At 33.8% G+C, this 19,901-nt stretch overlaps 3 protein-coding genes and 1 non-coding gene across 10 annotated transcripts; 2 read left to right on the forward strand and 2 right to left on the reverse strand.

The window, feature by feature from the left end:
* The first annotated feature begins 4,805 nt into the window (after positions 1 to 4,805).
* On the forward strand, positions 4,806 to 8,013 carry LOC123894371 ((+)-neomenthol dehydrogenase-like). Of its 2 annotated transcripts, XM_045944352.1 has the most exons (6): positions 4,806 to 4,933; positions 5,042 to 5,288; positions 6,404 to 6,469; positions 6,772 to 6,951; positions 7,193 to 7,316; positions 7,443 to 8,013. In XM_045944352.1, exons 1-6 carry the CDS (start codon positions 4,914 to 4,916, stop codon positions 7,568 to 7,570), a joined length of 765 nt encoding a protein of 254 aa, XP_045800308.1. In that variant the 5' UTR covers positions 4,806 to 4,913; the 3' UTR covers positions 7,571 to 8,013. The 2 variants fall into 2 exon arrangements, with proteins under 2 accessions (XP_045800308.1, XP_045800307.1); XM_045944351.1 differs by having other exon boundaries at positions 7,193 to 8,008.
* A 2,541-nt stretch (positions 8,014 to 10,554) lies between these two features.
* On the reverse strand, positions 10,555 to 10,658 carry LOC123900254. The gene has a single exon (XR_006805902.1). It is a non-coding gene; the product is annotated as a U6 spliceosomal RNA (small nuclear RNA).
* Positions 10,659 to 10,858: 200 nt separating this feature from the next.
* Positions 10,859 to 19,171, forward strand: LOC123896201 ((+)-neomenthol dehydrogenase-like; the record flags this gene model as incomplete). The annotated part of the gene is made up of 5 exons (XM_045946618.1): positions 10,859 to 10,932; positions 11,018 to 11,264; positions 12,093 to 12,158; positions 17,729 to 17,908; positions 18,458 to 19,171. Coding segments are annotated over 5 exons (948 nt in total), but the record flags the coding sequence as incomplete, so codon positions are not given.
* On the reverse strand, positions 12,516 to 16,602 carry LOC123894377. 6 transcript variants are annotated; one of them, XM_045944364.1, is made up of 7 exons: positions 15,366 to 15,526; positions 15,146 to 15,238; positions 14,278 to 14,358; positions 14,056 to 14,145; positions 13,826 to 13,861; positions 13,629 to 13,723; positions 12,526 to 12,818 (listed from the first exon to the last, which is right to left on the reverse strand). In XM_045944364.1, the coding sequence occupies exons 3-7, from the start codon at positions 14,296 to 14,298 to the stop codon at positions 12,782 to 12,784; spliced, it is 279 nt and encodes a 92-aa protein (XP_045800320.1). In that variant the 5' UTR covers positions 14,299 to 14,358; positions 15,146 to 15,238; positions 15,366 to 15,526; the 3' UTR covers positions 12,526 to 12,781. The 6 variants fall into 6 exon arrangements, 5 of the variants coding, with proteins under 5 accessions (XP_045800320.1, XP_045800316.1, XP_045800315.1 ...); XR_006803757.1 differs by lacking the exon at positions 14,278 to 14,358 and having other exon boundaries at positions 12,516 to 12,818; positions 15,366 to 16,602; XM_045944360.1 differs by lacking the exon at positions 13,629 to 13,723 and having other exon boundaries at positions 15,321 to 15,531.
* Positions 19,172 to 19,901: the final 730 nt, after the last annotated feature.

Here is a 19,901-nt window from a genome sequence, read left to right on the forward strand (position 1 = left end):
GTGTAGAAAACGCATGTTTTTCCGCCTCAGGCACAATAATTTCCGCCTGAAACGGAAAAACAGTGAGCAGCCAACCTTTCAGATGTTTCTGCGCCTCAAACGTAAATTTTTGCGCCTCAGGCGAAACTTTCGCCTCAAACGTAAATTTTTGCGCCTCAGGCGAAAATGCTGCAGATTTCATCAATTTTTCATCTGATATCTTCCTTTGCATGTATTTTCAATCAGTGTCTTATTCTTACATGATTGTTGATGCTTGTTGATGCTTGTTGATGCTTATAACGATTGTTAATCATGTATGAAGTATAAATGAAGTATATTAAGGTGTTAATCAACTTAATAAAGAAGGATATTAGAATTATGTTATTCTAATAAAGACGGATATTAAGGTATTGATTATCTTAATAAAGACGGACGTTGGATAGTGTTCCACGTTATTGTTGACGGGCTATATGCCAAAATTGTTGATGAATATATTCATGAGTTTTGAGTGCATGCATCATGAATATTTAGGGATATTGGCTTGTCCAATAAAGAAGGATATCGAACTATATTTGTTTGATAAAGACGGATATCGGAGGTGAAATACTCTGATAAAGACGATGGTACCACATGCATTAGAGGTGTCTAGAGGACATAACATGAATGTGAAGCATTAGATTGCATTAGGGATTATGTGTGCATTTTATAATAAATGATGTTTGACACATACTTGGTAAATGTTGATTGTTAATCCGTATGTGAAGAGCAGAGTCCGTCATGACTATAAAATGAACAACGCAGGGTCCGTCATGACCATAATCTGAACAATGTATTTGTTGATGTTTTGGTATTGTCCGAGACGACGTGAAACTATATGTTTGGTGTATTTTGTGGATGTTTGATTAGGTGATAAATGAAGTATATGCATGATATATGAATATGCATGAATGATGGTGATGTATATGTATAATGTATGATTATGCATGTTTTTATGAAGAAGTGTTTAAGTACCATTTACTTACACTTGTATATTTTGAGTATGTTATCTAACTCTCTTTTATGTGTTATGTACTGGACCGTTGGGGGTCCAGATTTACAGGTTTTGTGGTATTCGATGTCGAGTCGTCGGTGAAGCTCTGCTCTGATTGTGACACGGGAAAAGGGGTTTTATATGTATATAGAAGGTTGTTTTGTATAGCTAATAAATACATTAGTTGATTTAACATTTGTATAAACAAGTATTTTTACTAATTAACAACATTAGTATTATTTTGGTAGAGGAGTGTAATACTCGAACCGACATTCAATAAATTAAATGTGATTTTCCGTTGCGTATTTTGAAAAAGATTTTACTAAGGAAGAAATATATAAATAATGGGTTTGGGTGTTACACATTGTAATCTCATCGCTGCCTTGTGTAGGGCGAATAATGTTCCAATGAATGTGCAAGAAGGCGATCTTCATCCTGTTCGTCCTTTGTCATTATCGTATTTCATCAAAAAGTTTGAGAGAGGTCCTATTGTGCCCCGTGGTGAGGGGAATGCTGCAAGAGAGGAAGCGTTGAGGGAAGAAGAAGAGATTAATCGGTTTGAAGAAGGTAATCATCCGGATCAACAAGGGGATCCGGCATTTGAGTCTCAAGAGATACCGGCACATACTCCTCCTCCTTATTCTCATGATGTTAACCAGCTGGCTTCGATGTTGCATCAGATGGAAATTTCACAATACTCCGGGTTGCCTAATCTTTACTTTGATACCGCCTCTTCCATGTACACCGAGGCGATGACTTACCGGTCTACTTTCCCTCCTCCTACTTTTGGGACTTTGTATCCCGTTGATACTGATTGGGAGGCGCATCAGGCGAGGGAGCTGACATCTTTTCAGGCCAGACAAGCGTACAATTCGGGTCTGAGAACTTCTGAGTTGGCCGAGATCGAGAGGCGACGCCGGGTTGAGCAGGATGAGGCTGCTGCTATGGAGAGGGAGATGCTGGATGTGGATGGGCTGAATCTGAACTTGAATAGCCCGTTCACAAACTACTTCACTGGCCAACCGGATGACGCTGTTTGACATTGTTGGTGATGATTTGCTGCTGCTGCTGCTGCTACTACTCTACTACTCTATCTTTACTTAATTGTCTTTTATTTGCTTGGGTTTGTAATAATATTTGATGTTGCTTGAATATTGGCTGGATGTTTTATTTGTGTACTCTGAATTTGAATCTTCTCTTGTTTGATTGTGGAATGGTTTTTACTTTTAGAGTTTGTTTCAATACTTTGGCATGTTCCTTCTAGTTACTTGAGTATCAATTACTTGATTTTCTCCGTGTGTGATATGTGAAACTTGCAGTGCAATAGCTTGTTGCACTCATGTGATCAAGAGGCAAAGGAAGGGAACGCACACTTTTTGACCGGTTCTTTGATTCGACCCAACCGAGAGGTATTGAGCCAAACACTCCTTTTTCTTCTATGTGTGATATCCGCTCATGTATTGTCTCTCGATTTTGCTTGTCGTCTTTTTATTTGATTGGTACTTTTGTAGCACACACGAGGCATGTTCCTTGGTACCTTTGAGCCTTTCTATCCACCCTTACTTATAATTATCCTTTGCTTAACCAATTTGAGCTGAAAAAGAATATGTTATTTTTGCAAAACCTTAAGAAATTTTTGATGAAAAAAAGGAATGACTTTCTTGGAGGTTAGGCACCTAATTAGTGGTTGATGCGCATTGCTCACCACTAAGTTTGGGGTTGCTCTTTGGAATTAGCAACAAATAAAGTTTGGGGTGAGGGTACTAGAGAACTTATAAAAGTTTTGAAGAGAAAAGAAAGAAAATGAAAAAAAAAAAGAGATGAATGAATGTGAAAAATCAAAAAAAAATATAGAAAAGAAGTGATAGCCTTGAATTCAAAAGAATTGCAAAACTTTGTTTGATGATGTGAAAAAGTTCTCTAGTCCACTATATTTCAAAAGGGGTTTGGTTTATGAATATGTTCTTTGACTTATAGGGGGATCTAACTCCAAGTTTTTCTACTACTTATCCCAAAATATCACCATCCACCCTAGCCAAGCCACGTTATAACCCTAAAAGACCTCTAATGTGTGTGCACAAAGTGAACCGAATGAATTCTTAGACTACTTGCAAAATTATTGTTGACTTGCATTGATGTGTTGATTTGAGTGAATTACCCAAACTGAAGAGTGCATGTGAGTAGTGTGATGAAATCATAGAGCCGTGGTCGAAAAGTGTGAACTACTTGAAAATGTCTTGCGGGAACGATTGTGCAATTGAGCATTGTTTGCAGGTGGATCATTGATCATCAGGTGATTCTCACGTATGTATGATTCGAGTGAATTTAAGGAAAATGCCAAGGTCTTGACACAAAAGCTTGAGGTAAAAGTTGTTTCCTTGAGGACAAGGAAAGGTTTAAGTTTGGGGTTGTGATGACGAATCGTCACACTCTCTAATCCATGCCTATTTTAGCAACATTAGATGCATTTTAGTAGGTTTTTAGCAATAAATATAAGAGAAATCTAATCATAAGCTTGATTACTTGTTTTGCAAGAAAACAGGAAAAATTGCAGGAAATGGAGGATTTTCACTACGCTGGGGGCGTAGCCCATCACGCGCCGCGTGATGGAGCTCACAGGGAGCCAAGATTTTCACTCTGACCACGCACGGCGTGATGCCTGACCACGCGCGGCGTGATGCCTTGTTCAAGAAGAAGATTGCTCTCTGACTTGATTACGCGCCGCGTGATACCGTTATCACGCGCGGCGTAGTTGATGGATCTGCAACCACGCGCGGCGTGGTTGATCTGGCGCGCGGCGTGGTTGCATTCTGTATATATAGTTTCTGCATAATTCTGTTTTGGTTGGAAAATTCTGCAACTTTGATCTACATTCTGGGTTTGGAAACTTCAAGATTGGGATTCAAGACTCCAGAGGATAGCTCCAAGCACATCGATAGCATGGATTCACAAGCCATGACATTGAAGCTCGGAAGCGAACGAAGGAAGATGAGGAGCTAAGCTTCTTTGGAGGTAGGATCTAGGATAGCTTAGGATGTAGATGAATCTCATGTAATCTGCTTAATTGTAAGAATCTACTCTTTTCATAGTGTTTACTTAATGCAATTCGTCTCTTAATGCTTTATGATCCTTCATTAGTGTTGTAATGATTTTGAGTTAAGTCACGTGCGAGAGTATTGATTTAATTTCTGAACTGAATTGCATTGAGCACTCGAGTGTCTCCGGTCGAGAGATTGAGGCATAGAGTGTAGCGAACGATTGACGCGCGTTAATATCATTCGTTGTAGGTAGCTTCCGCCCGAGAGATCGGGGGAGTATCGACAACGAATAGAGTGGATTTTGACAAGAGATTGCGATTCACTAATTTGTCGATCTAGTTGTGAACACTTGAGTAGATTCCTATGGTATAGTAGATTGCATGTGGTTTAGCTATAGACTAGGCGATTCCGATGATTCTACCTCGCCTTTCCATTATATCAAAGCACGTTTTCTAACAATTCATTACTCAACACACCCCCAATTTATGTGTTTTTCTTGCATAATGTCTATGAGCACTGTTCGACTAGTTTAATCACACAATCCCTGTGGATCGATATTTTTATTACTACGTGGTAATTCGTTCACTTGCGAAATAATCCATCAGTTTCTATAATCTAAAAAGGTACATATTGTAGATATATGTTATAATATAGTAATTTGTATATCTATGACTATTTCAAACATTTTCAACCAAGAAAGTGGTCCAACAGCAAATTATTTTAATGATAAGTTGATACTAACTATGTAAAATTCCAACAAAACTTCAAAAACAAAAAACAAACCTCAATTGATATATTGAACGGAATTGATATAAACATAACCACGTACAAGAGCATTTAATTGATATCATTCAAATTATAGATCAATGGCAGAAGCAACAAAAATGTATACTACAATTTTCACTATATATAATGACTCATAATTTCAGTATTTAACTTTCTCAATCTTGTTTCTATTTTTTTTTTTTAACAAAATTGTTAATCTTGTTTGTAGGTATGCAGTTGTGACAGGAGCCAACAAAGGAATAGGATTTGCAGTATGCAAACAATTGGCTTCTAAAGGGATCACGGTTGTGCTTACTGCAAGAGATCAAAACAGAGGTCTTGAAGCTGTTCAGAAATTGAAACAGCTTTCTCTGCCTGGCCTTGTGATTTTTCATCAACTTGATGTCACAGATTTTGCTGGTATAAGATCATTTGCAGATTTCATTCAGAAACAATTTGGAAAACTAGATATCTTGGTAAGAAAGATCAATTTTATCTTCTGAGCTTTTGAGTATAAAATTGGTTTTTAAGCTTGAATTTATTGTTTAGTCCATTTTAATTGAAAATATCATAATATAAATTGTTTTACATTCAACTCATTTGTATAGCTAGAATAAAGTTTGCAGGATAAACTTATTCAAAACAAATTTTTGTCGGCTCTTAAATTTTAACTACACTCACACTTCATCCATGTATTTGAAAATTGGATTCAATTTTGAGAATTAAAGCACTTACACTTTGACTTGTCACCGCCCCTTGTGTTGAATTTGATTTAGCCTTGAACGAAATCACTTTCAGGACAATCCTTCTTGATGTGACCAATTTTGTAACAAAATGAAGCATTCGTACTTCAGTTTATCAAATCCCTTTGATTTGGACTTGACTAGATTTTGTTCCTTTGAAGTTTCCTCTACTCTCATATCTCTTCCTCTTGAGGCAATAAAGTCTTCACCATTAGATTCAATCTTCAAGTAGTTAAACTTGGTAAACTCATTGGTCCTAATAGCAGATTGCACCTTTCTACACGATGATAGTGCATTTCTTACTTAAAGAAGTACATCCTTAATTAAATGAGTAGAGTTGTTGTTTTATACATAACCTATGAACCAGTGACTTTGTTATATACAACGATTCTAGTTTGATCGGCGTCTCCTCTACTGTCTTCTCCCTTGAAAATTCCCTCAATACTTTATATTTGACGCACACGATAATAACACTCTATTTTATCTATCATCTCAGCCTTCTTTGATTGTGTTAGAGTGACTATCGTCAAAGTCTAACGCTTCAAGGCATCTACACATTTTTGTTGAATTAAGATTGCTTGCACCATGGCTCCACTTTCATAAATTAAACACCCATCGGTACTACAATTGATCATAACGGAAAGTAATTGAGCTTGATCGCGTTTTCTTTTTGTCTCACTCTAGGTGTCTTAAACATAACCATTTATATTTGTCAAAAACATAACCTAATGTTTTTAGACAGAACAAAACCTGAATATACAAGATATTATATGGTTCTTTCTTTGTATATGAGATATTTTCTAGTTCTTTATGAATGACTGCTAATATTCGAAACACACTCTGTTTAGGTAAACAACGCTGGAATTCCTGGTGCATATATGGACGGTGAGGCTATGGCTGCTGCTAATATTATGGTATTTGATTTCTTTCCTTTTTCTATATTTTGAGACAGTTTGAGAGGTATAAACGCCGAAAATACTAACTGAGGCATGCATATATGGACGGTGAGGCTATGGCTGCTGCTAGAAAATAATAACTAGACATGTGCATCATCACTTAACTATTCTATAAATTACTAATGTATTCTAGAAATTGTGGTGCTTGCCGTTCTATTACCGTCGAAGAAATTGTGGTGCTTGTAAAGTGCTTGAGTCAAATTTATTAACAATTTCAAGTCATTCATTAGATATTTTTTATTTTTTATTTTTGGTTGCAGGAAAATTATGGCAAGATTGATTGGAGTAAAATACTAACTGAGACGTATGAACAAACAGAAGCAGGTATTAAAACAAATTACTATGGAGCCAAGGAATTAACCAAAGCACTTATTCCCCTTCTCCAACTTTCAACCTCACCAAATATTGTCAATGTTTCATCATCTAGTGGAAGATTGGAGGTATGTGACACTTAATATAACTTTTGCTACTTTCTTTGGAAGCTTATTTGAAAACTTAACTATAATGAAAAATATGTAAATAAAACAGTACATTAAATTAAGCCACTAGCTTTGATCTAGTGGTGAGAGAGGTTTAGATAATATGCTAAAGATTCTGGGTTCGATCATCGGCTCCATTGATATATGTTACAAAGGGAGTATATATGTACGTTACAATTCTCATTGATATATTTGTTTGCAGAAAATTCCAAATGGCTGGCCTAAGGAAGTATTGAGTGATGTTAAAAATCTTACTGAGGAAAAGATTGATGAAGTTTTGAATCAATTTCTAAAGGATTTTAAAGAGGGTTCACTAGAAAACAGAGGTTGGGCTATTAATTTGTCTGCATACATTATTTCAAAAATTGCTCTAAATGCCTATACAAGGGTTGTGGCTAAAAAGTATCCATTAATATGCATCAATGCTGTTTGTCCTGGTTATGTGAAAACAGATATAAACTGCAATACAGGTTATTTAACACCTGATGAAGGTGCTGAATCGATTGCGAGGTTGGCGTTGTTACCTATTGGTAGTCCTTCTGGTCTCTTTTTCATAAGAAAGGAAGAGACGATGTTTTGATCAAGGATTAATTGTTGCTAGAAAAACAAAAAGTGGCAGATATATGTAGGTGAATTATGGTTTTAAAACAATTAGTTTGTATGGAAAATTTTCTACTTAGAGTTGCATTTGAGAAAATTAAAGTTCACTTTGGCAAACTCGGTCATTGCAATCTCTTGTGTTTCATTTATTCATATTTTGTAAATCAAGGAAATAATTTCTTCTTTAAAATGCTCTTCTTTTTTTGTAACATCGGCTAAATCAGAAAAAATAAAACAAATTTCATCCCTAAACAAGTGATGCAAAATCGCAACCCAATCTCAAGTGTAACAACTCCTGAATGAAAGCAGCGTACAATAACATAAGCATACCCATAAAATTATTGATAATCTTGGAAACAAGATCAACCACACTCTTGGAATCCGAATAGAATCAAATATGATTGTAACATTTGGACTTATTGTTGTTGGAATTGCCTTGAACAATGATGCAGAAAAACAGAAAACTGGTCCTGTCCATGTGCCCTGCACAAGGCGCAATAGGGGCTGAGCATGGCGCAATTGAAAGCTGAATTTGGGGAATTGTTGTTGTGGGTTGCGTCCTGCGCAGCTAGTGCTGCGCATGTGCCCTGCGCAGCCCTATATATATATATTGGTGTGATTTTCTGTGTTTTCTCCACACGTCAAGATTATTATTGGTGTGATTTAATCGAATTCACAACAAGTGTGCAAACGAATATAAATTGCCATGAGCTCGTCCTCCTTAGGTGTTGCTTAATAAGAAGCTGCTCAAATCAACGACCATCATCACTTCTCCTAATCAAGCCGGTAACACCCATGAACATTCAAAACAAAACGATCCTCTTTGCATAATGATCAAATTTAAATTTGCATGTTGACTTAGAAAATTTGTTTGAATTATCTCAACACTTTATATTTTGAATTATCTCATAGAGAGAATTATAAGGTTATCACTTTTTTTAAGAGAACGTTAGTCCTTATCGCTTAGTTAAGTTATTTTGTTTATAAATCATTATTAGTTTGATTTATCGGATATATTTATCTTAAACGTATCTTTAATTATTTCATAAGATTAGCTTAGTTTGCTATCACGCATCTTTAATTATTATAATTTGTTTCCTAGATTTTTGTTGTATAAACAAGTGTTATTAGTGCTTCAATTTGAATCGTTACAATTATCACTTTCTAATATCTCTAAATTCTTTGTTAATGAAATGTTTTGAGTTTATTATTATCGGAAAAATATATCTCCATATACATGTTTTGAATTTAATTCACATTCCACTTAAACTGGTTGTTCAGAAATGAATGTCTTAGATGTTGATGATGATTCAACTGGTAGAAGTTATGAATAGTGGTGATGAGATGATTTCTTAATCTTCAGTAGAATATTAGGGTTTACAGTATAGTGAAATTCCCCATGTATAGAGGATCTGCCACATATAATAACGTCTGAATTGTCCTTTATTTGGCAGCATGTTTGGATATGTTAGGAACATAGAGTCTTTTATTTGTGCTCGTATATTGGCTCTGTGGTCGTTCGTGCCACGCGCTGTTCTTATTCATTACAATGGGCCTTGACGTCTATTGGACTTTAGCCGATCTATAATACAACTATTTTCAATTTTCCTACGACATAACAATAGGTGTCGAATTTGGCGTGTCAGATCAATCACCATTTAAAATAAACCACTCAAGTTACAAATAAGGGACATGTGACCTCAAATAAACATCTAGTCCGTTGGAAACTTAAGGTTAAATGGAAAAATTGTCTTGATATCATTAAAAATTTCCGCTTTAGATTTTCTCATATTTATAGAGAAGAAAATACTTGTGCAGACAGATTAGTTAATGCAGGTTTTTTTGTTAATGGGTTAGTCTGATGGGATCAATTACCAAATTGTTTTAGAGAGGGTTTCTTTAAAGATAGAGTTGGTTTGCCTAATTATCGTTTTCGCTAATATTGTTTTGGCGTGTTTTGCTAATAGAGTTTGTTTGATGAAAGATAGAAAAATATTAGACAACTACAAAAGAATACATGGAGAAAATTAAGAGATAAAAGAAATAAATAATGTTTATAATATTTCTTATCTAAGTTTTGTTGAAGTTTAAAGTGGTGATGTCCCGTGAACTTAGCTCAATTGAAATTTCACCCTTCACCCTATAAGGGTGGAATTTCTAGCTACTAGGCTACTTTAACAAATAATTTTTAAAACAAAATCCATTTTTTTTTACAAATTAAAAACAAAATCAATTCCTTGATATATAATATATACATAAATGTAATAGAGTTAGACTTTACTATTTCTTACATATATAATATTTATTATTACATGACATGCAATACTCCAAGAGAGTTGATGGTGTTATACATGTAGTTGTTGGTTGGTGGTATTCATGGTGGTTGAAATGCATGACTCTAAGAGTCATATTTGAGACATGAGAATGAGGTAAAATCAATATGTATGATTTCTTAATATCCAAAATTTGTTTTTTTTTTTTTATAATTTAAACTTCATAATATATTGGTGGTGTTATGCAATTAATTGATTAGTGATGTTCTTGACATGATATGCACGACTCCGAAAGTTATATTTTAACATTGAGAATGAAGAAAAATCAATTACACTTGGTACATATAATAACAGGTGAGAGAGAGTAATTAATATTGTATTGAAAATTGTAAACAATTATTAATTGGTGAGACATACCCTTCCTCTTGATAATTTAGGGGTATTTATGCAATTACCAATGAGAACATGCCACTTAAGTTTAATTGCACGTAGTACCCACAACTAATTTGTAACAAATGTTTACATATGACTTGTTCTCGTTGATTGTTGGGTAAATATCTCTAAATTATCAAAGAGTAATGTAGAAAAAACCTTATTATTTAGTAAATATCTCCAAATTATCAAAGAGTAGTGTAGAAAAAACCTTATTAATTTGAAAATTACAGAGAGAGTATTAAAAATTTGGTTTAATTATAGTTTTAATCTCCTATATTTAGTTTTTGTCATCCTTGCGCAGTGGCATGCTAATTTCCTATGTATCGTTGCAATGTATTCTCACGTATCAAACTGAATGATCAAAATCATTATTTGATCAAAATTTCAGAAATGGAGAATTAAAATTGGCCAATAAAAAATTAGGCGAATAAAATTACAATTTTGACAAAATATGACAAAATAAGGCGAATAAAAACCAATTTTGACAAAAATGAATTGTTTTTACTTATTGGTACTCTTGTCTTGAATGAATATTTAAAGACAAATGATATTGACTAAACATAACAACAAACAAACTACAAACCCAAATTTGCATATCATCTTTATCCATATCAATTGCAGAAGCAACAAAAAGGTATAGTACAATTTTCTTTAATTAGCCAAATCTTTCAACAACCATGCAATAAACCACATAATGACCTTGTTAATATTGTCTGTAGGTATGCAGTTGTGACAGGATCAAACAAAGGAATAGGATTTGCAGTATGCAAACAATTGGCCTCTGAAGGAATCACTGTTGTGCTTACTGCAAGAGATCAAAACAGAGGTCTTGAAGCTGTTCAGAAATTGAAACAGCTTTCTTTGCCTGGTCTTGTGCTTTTTCATCAACTTGATGTCACAGATCTTGTTAGTATAAGATCATTTGTAGATTTTATCCACAACCAATTTGGAAAACTAGATATCTTGGTAAGATAATTCAAATTTTTCTGGTCTTGTGCTTTTATTTTTTTTTTTATTTTTTAGATATCTGAATTGAATAAATGTTTGATTTCAATTTTGGTATGTTTGATTGGGGTTCTCGATTAATATTGATTTTGATTTTGTCTTGGGAATTGATTAACATGAAGTTATGATTTATAGCTTTTGTCTTTGAATATGATTTTTACACTAAGATTTATTGTTTGACTCATTTTCACATGAACAATTCCAAACATAAATTATAGTTAACTAAAGTGACACCGATAATCATTTTATGATTTTCTTCAATTGAATTTGAACTCTAGTTCTTAAGGTTATAAGGCAAAGTTTGTACCATCAGCTCCACTTTAAGCTTAAAATCAATTCAATTAAAATCAATTTTTGTAAGGTGATGATTGCCCTCACTTGTAAACATATATTTATACCATCTTGCAACTGATGTGAGACATTTAACACACCCTTCATGTTTGGCACTATTGGGTTTGGTGTACGGATATAAATAGCGGGTGGCCTGATCAGAAACCTGATAATAAGTGGCCAACGGATCGTGAAGGAGACTCTGGTACCATGTTAGAATCTGGAGTTCGACCTTATTCAATCCTACTAAACCGACTTGTAAAGTGAGGATTGCCCTCGCTTATAAACTTATATTCAGGCTATCTCGCAACCGCTATAGAATTCTTAATAGATACCTAGTTACATTAAATAATTTACAAAAAAAAAAGTTATAGGATATTATATGGCTCTTGATGTGTGAGATAATATCTGATTCATCTAGAATGACTACAAATATATGAAACTCAAAACTTTGTTTAGGTAAACAATGCTGGAATTTCTGGAGCACATGTTGACGGTGAGGCTCTGGCTGATGCTAAAACTGCGGTATGATTTCTTTCCCACAAAAGCTGTGACAGTTTTACTTTAATATGATCACTACAAGAAAAAACGGGATTAGCTACGACGGCGTTTTTAGCTAATGCGTAGCTAATCTCTAGTAAAACAGAGTTAGCTACAGATTTGTTGTGAATTAGCTGTCATATGGGCGTAGCATGGATTGGGCGGCAAATCATCTATAAAAATATTTCCTAGCTAATTTGCAACTAATATATTGTGAATCCTAGCTAATTCCCAATAAATACATAGTTAAATATTGTTAAAAAATTTATGTTTCCTAGCGATTTCGAAGCTAAATTCAAGCTTTTTAGAAAAAAAAAAATTATAATTATAAAATGCTAATTATGAAGCCATGCCCAAAACAGAGCTAATTATAAATTAATTATCATCCGTTACAAATTTGAAAAAAGCTAAATTAAATGAAGCAAATATGCATGTTATACTTGGAAATTTTCAAAGATTTTAAGTGTTAAAGGAAGTACCAATATTTCCCCCTTTCCATGAATTGACCCAAGTCATAAATGAACTCCATTGCTGAATACAGACACACACAGAAACATCATAAAGAAACTCCATTGTTGAATATACCTTAACCAAGTGCACAGGGATGTCTATGATTTTGATGTCGTCCTTAACCAAGTCAACTTCCTGCAAATCAAAACAAGGAATATAAGCATTGTTTAAATAGATTTTCAGAAAAAGCACAGAGAAGAAACTCAAGTATTGTGCAAATATATAGTTGTGAAGCATAAGTTAAGATAAGATGTGTTACTTTGAATTTATTAACAGGAAAATCCCAAGATAACTCAACCACATCAAACAAAAACATGAGTGAAGTAATAAAAAAGACTAGCAGAAAGATAAGAGTGAAAAGAAAAAATTAAATCACTAAGTACCAGACAAAAAATAAATCATTCAGTTGGATCCAATGATCATCCAACAAAAACTAAAACACCAAGTACCAGACGAGTTTTGTGAAAAGAACTTAAACCTTTGAGTTTTGTGTAGCATGTAAGATTTTCAAGCTAGGGACCAGTCTATAGTTACCATATGATGAACTATGTATAGTGCGAGATCAACGAAAAGTAATAAATTCGTTCAATTCAATCGAGTATAATTACAGATTTGATAAATCCGTTCAATTCAATTGAGTATAATTACAGATCTGAGAACTATACAAGTATGTATAGTTGTATAGTCCCTAGACTATGTATTTTTAAATTGTGTCGTGTTTCATATAAATTTCAATGAGACTATATAATTTTCCCTCATAAGAAAAGAGTGGAACATCAAAATAATTGTTTCCTATAGCTCCATGAAGAATGATAATGACCTCTTCTTCTTGGGTAACTAACAAATATAAACATGGTTGTATGCTTAAATCTACCTTACTTCAAGAAAGTAAACCATATTTGCAGATGCAAGTTCCAAGTTTTTTCAATAAATTTAAAACCATACCTTTCTGCGACGTGGAGGCAGAATGGTTCAGTATTATTATGCAGTAGATTGACAATATCCAGAGTCTTTGGAGAAGAATCTTGACGGATTCCTTGCTGACAAACACAATATGCAAAGATGGTTCATAAGTAATATATACACATTAATGAGAAGATTAGTAATTAAATAGTAAACCAAAGCAAGCAAACACTAATTACCTGGATCAATAACAGATACAAATTAAGCAACCTACCCTGTTCAAGAAACAATTAAAAGCACATGAGTTTTTTTCCTTTTAAAAGCGCACGCGTGCGTGCACACACACACACACACAATAATTCAACCAGAACAAACCAAATTCCAATTATAGGAATCAACAAGCCTAACTGAATCTCAAGGTTAACTAATAATGAATTCATAAAGACCAAGCATGTGTTTGAAGGAGTACCTTGTCAACATCCATATGACTGGTAAGAGCTGAACCAGAAGTTGGACCAAAACCAGACACAATATTAAGAACCTCCAGTAGAAGGTCAACCTATCACAAAACAAGAATTTTAAGATATCTCCATGGACCACATTTAGTTTCTCTAACAAGGATAACATTGCATATGTCATGCTAACAACAAAATCTACATTATTATCATAGTGACATTAAGGTAGTAACAACCTGCATCTGATATGATCGCATTCCAACAAAATTATGCCACCATTTTGAGTTATTGTAAAGGAAAACTTGAAGCCACAATATCTTCTATAGCCATATTTGTAGGCAAGTTGAGCATAAACATTAAAAGCATAAGACACTAACCTTCCCTATAAGCATTTCAAAATAGTCACAAAAATATAGCATTGTGTACTGCGTTTATACAAGGAACCTAAACAAGACAAGGTTGTAGTGTTAAGGTAAACAGAAGTAAACAAACAGAACTAAATTCACTATTGTACTTGATCACACCTATCCTTCCCTAGGTACTAGACATTTTATGTGGTTGCACAGATTCACAAAACCATAAACAAATAAAAGAAGAAACAAGCAATTCAACCGAGTACCATTACATATATATGAAGTGTGACAAATATTACTAGCGTAATCCAAAGGTTGCACAAGATATATCACAGATCCAAAGAGAAGGAAAGTTCATATATAACTTAATCCAATAAAATCTTGACACATAGTACCTTAAAAGTCACAACACATCAATTTCTACTATGAAAAATCACAACACATCAAGGAGAAACTGATTTCCAGAGTTAACTTTCACACATAGATACACAGATGATCGATATGAAATAAGTACATTAAATAAAACTACAGAACACCATTAAAAACTGTGATATCCTAAACAAGTTATTTTGGAATAATCTGGTCAAACAAGTAAAACAAAAGTAACTTTCATCACCTAAATCTAAATTTAGAAGTTAGAAGCAGTTAACTTTCAACAAACATCTTAAAATGATTAAACATATTAAGGAAGCAAATTAGCAGAAGATAAATGTGGCATCCACAATCAAGAAACACCAGTAAATGAACTTACCAGCTTTCTCTACTTTGGTATCTGACCACTGAAGTAAAGTATCTGTCTCTTGTTGTAGACTTACCGGCATCTGGATAGTCCGTTCATCAACCACTGAGGTCAAGTTTGGTCAGAGGAATGGTGATTAGAGGCATTCCTTTTGATTTTAGAGAAATTAATTTAGTAGAATTAATACCTAAAATACTAGCAAGAATGTTTAATGGAGCGGATGAAGATATACCAAAGCGTGAAGTAATTGATGTCATTGCAACGTTCCTGAGCCTAGTAATCTCGCTGATAGTAGTAGCCTTCAAATTTTCAGGAAAAACACTTCTTCCAAGCTTTTGAACATCATTATCACCAATGCACCGCAATGCATTTTCACGTGCTTATTTGCCAAACAGTAATTAAGCATACAAAAACAAAAGAAACTCAAATTTTAAATTGAAAGTATCAAAGACTACAGGCACCGTACACTACTCATTACAATCCATCAAATATAAATAACCCCTTCACAATAAGTATAGCTATAAAGTAGTTTGCAATGAAGACTTGACTGTAGAAGTGTTATTTTGAACGCTGAAAATTATACATTGGATAGCTATCTATATACTGTCATAAGTTATAACTACATAAGTATATTCATACTAAGGCATGCATACCTCTAAGCTATGTAAGACTTTCGTCTAACTTTCAATTCATTTTTTATCAAAAGACATAGCTGCTAAGGTTTATATGAATAAACTATGAAAAAAAGCTGCATTTGTTAACTTACTAAACCATATCACAAATCACCTACACTAGAAAAAAGGCAATCATTATGAACATATATAAAGAAAGTGACAATCAATATACAGAGGGATTATTATCTCAACACAAATTTTTTTTGTAAGAATAAGAATTATGTATCATCTAAATACCAGCCACCGGAAATGTGAATTATAGAATCAATCCAATAAGTATCATCTAATTCTATCGCATAAAGTAAAGTGAATTCAGTAACCTGAATTCAAATTTTGCAAAACCTAATTGTCAATTTGGTGAACAAATTCAGTAACCTAAATTCAATTTTTGCAAAACCTAATGAATTCAATTTATGCAAAACCTAAACATGAAATTCATAGGGTTCAAATCCAAATCACAATTAGTGAAAAGGAACTAAATTAGAGTGTCGAAATTTAACATACACTACAATCGGAGAAGAAACAGTGGAGAACATCAAATTTCAACGAAGAATAACAACCATGAGAGGGATAGAAAACGAACAACAATTTATAGAGAGAAGGAGAAATACAACGAAGAGAATCGAGTCCATATCGGAGCGAGATCGTGAACGGAGCAAGACCGGAGCGAGATTGCAGCGAGAATGAGATCGGAGCGAGGTCGCAGTGTGAAGGAGATCGGAGCGAGGTCGCAGTGTGAAGGAGATCGGGAGCGGTTTCACCGTAGAGAGTAAAAGCGGTGTCGTGTTCTGAGATAACAATGAGATAGAGCCTTAAAACATAAATAAATAAGAATAGTAATAATTTGTTAAAAAAAGTAATATAAAATTAATTTAAGTCGAATGGTGGCTAATATACTTGAAATTAACTAGTAAAACGTTTCGTAGCAAACGTTTGGTAGCAAATCACGTATTTTCTTGTAGTGGATTAAGCATGGTCCATTTAGTTCAAACATAATTATATAAATGAATACATTTTAATTCAATTTTTGGTTGATTGTGTTTGTAGTCCAAGCAAAAATGGCTTTATTTTGAGAGTGATTACTGCTATTTGAAAAATGAATTTTAGAATAATTATCAGCAAAGTCTTAAAAAGGGTCCGTATTCGCAATTTGGAGTGGGATACCATGGTTTTTGACGTGGGACATCTGCGAGGTTGGGGATAAAATCTCGTCCCCATCCCTTAACCTCCTCGGGGGGACTTTCTCCCCCATCGGGTCCCCAAACAAGGCAATATCTCCATTTACAGATCAAGTTGACATCCCTACTATAGACCTCCGCTCCCAATCACCCCTCACAACAAACAGTCTCACTCACTTCTCTCATTCATCCCTGCCCACTTGACACTGCAAATGAGCCATACTCAACACAAACATCAAAAGAAAACTGAGACCATCTCCAATGGTGTAGTACCTATTAGGTACTCATGGTACTTATTAGGTACTACCATTGGAGCACAAAACATTTTAGTACCTAATAGGTACCACTTCTAATATAAGAACTCTCTCTTTTTTTTTATGGGACCCACTTTATTTAATATATTCAAAAAAATTTAATTTGGCAATATTATTTTAAATTAAATTTCAAATTTTAATGATGTGGAGTTATTGATGGACTCATTTTAGAACTTTTTAAGAAATGCTCCATTGAAGGGGTTGAGTACCTATTAAGTACTATTATTAAAAAAAATAATAAATTGATGATGTGTCTATGTGGGACCATTTAAGTACTCAAAAATGGGGTGCTCCATTATGGATGCTCTGAAAATTGTTTCCCCCTTTTATGGAGAAACATATCGTTAACATGAGTCAAATTTATTACTCATGCATTGACATTTGTGTCATCATTCATAAGAAATAAAGTTTTCCTGTTTTTGGTTGCAGGCAAATGGTGGCCAGATTGATTGGAGGAAAGTAATAATTCAAAGTTATGAACAAACTGAAGCAGGTATTAAAACAAACTACTATGGACCAAAGGAATTAACAAAAGCACTTATTCCCCTTCTCCAGCTTTCAAGCTCCCCAAAAGTTGTCAATGTTTCTTCATCCATGGGAAAGTTGGAGGTATGTAACACTTAATAACTTTTGCTTCTTTGTTTGGTAGCTTATTTGGAAACTTAACAAATGAAAAATATCTAATAAATGATTTGTTCTTTTATATAAACAAATGTTAGTCGTGGTTATCCCAATGTTAGTTTCTAGGGTTTGAACTCTGAACATCGTTCTTAAAACTTTTTCGGTGTCTCTTAGTTCACCAACCAAGTCAATGATTTGAACTGTGAACTCAATTCTTCATTAATTTTTTTTATATAGACAATTGTTCATTAATATTTTTTTAATAAATGTATAGTAAATTAGTTTTCATAGTTTGAGCTTGATACATCTTCTTAAAACTCCTTTTTTTTCCCTTAGTTCACCAACCAAGTCAAAGGGTCCGATCTTTGGAAATTCTTCTTAAAAGTGTTCCGTTGTCCTATAGCTCACCAACCGAGCCAAAATTCGAACTCTGGACACTTTAAAATTCATGAATTAGATTTAAAGTATACGCTATTACTCTTCGCGATCTATTAGGGAATGTGAGATAATACTTTTTTCATGCAATTTTGTTTGTAGGGAATTCCAGATGGATGGCCTAAGGAAGTACTAAGTGATGTTGAAAACCTTACAGAGGAGAAAATTGATGAAGTTTTGAATCAATATCTAAAGGATTTTAAAGAGGGTTCATTAGAAAACAAAGGTTGGCCTATTAGTGAAATGTCTACATACATTATCTCAAAAATTGCTCTAAATGCCTACACAAGAGTTGTGGCTAGAAAGTATCCATCAATATGCATCAATGCGGTTTGTCCTGGCTTTGTGAAAACGGATCTAAACTACAATATAGGTTATCTAACACCTGATGAAGGCGCTGAATCGATCGTGAGGTTGGCATTGTTACCTATTGGTGGTCCATCTGGTCTCTTTTTCATTAGAAAGGAAGAGAAACCATTTTGATCAAGGATTATATACAGCGAATCATGGGCTGAAAGCGATCACACTGTATTTAAAATTTCTACTTGTTAGGCGCTTGAGAGAATAAAAAGTTTGCTTTGTTGTGTAGCTAGTTAATAGCGTTTAAAAACGCGATTAATTTAGTTGAATAGATGATTGTAACATAATATCCCTATGAAATATAAGCGACGCTTGCAATGATTTTGATCTAAAACAACATAAACTAAATAAGACAAGATATTACATGAGCAGTGATGTATGCAGGGGAAAAACTTTATTATAAAGTGCATAATAATATCTTCCATAATATTTAAATCAATGTAAGATTATTTGATACATATGATTACGTTAGGATGTTATTTTATTTGTCCAGGTGCTTTAATCCTATATAATAAGCTCCCTTCCTAACTATTTCTTTCCATATGCATGTCACTTTATGTTAAGAAGTTTCATATCAGTTGCAATGATTTGAATATATGTTTGTAAAGTGAGGACAATCCTCAACTTTAAAGTCGATTTTATAGGGTTCCGGCCATCCACCATTCAAAAGTCCAACCATTTGGAGAAAATAACAATAAATCAATGCAATATGTTCAATAGCAAGTTATCTATAAAAGCCAAAGAGTGGAATTCAATCCTTTCATCAAGTCTTAATATTAAACTTCATATTATCATCTATATCATTTCTTCACCCTCCCCAATAATTAAAAACCAATGGCAGAGGCAACAAAGAGGAGATTGTTTCTTCATCTTTCATAATGTGGATGTCTTTTTCTTTTTTTTTATTACAAGAAAAAAATGCACTTCCTTGTTGAATTGGCTTTTAGTGGAGAAGTGTCGCATATCTTCTGTGACGAACTAATGCTTGAAAATTGTTTGAAATTCTAAAAGCAATCGAAGTCGTTCTCCTTATGTAAAAAGTTCAGTGTTATTCACTATCATGATTGAGATAGTGACAGAATCGATGTTGTTTGGTAAAAATACAAGAGAAATGAATATCAGTGCTCTAAATTAAACATATGTTCGTTTTCTTTTACTTTAGTCGATCACATCAAATTTTGATTAT

This window comes from Trifolium pratense, linkage group LG7 (assembly GCF_020283565.1).
Source record: "Trifolium pratense cultivar HEN17-A07 linkage group LG7, ARS_RC_1.1, whole genome shotgun sequence".
Lineage (NCBI taxonomy): Eukaryota > Viridiplantae > Streptophyta > Magnoliopsida > Fabales > Fabaceae > Trifolium > Trifolium pratense.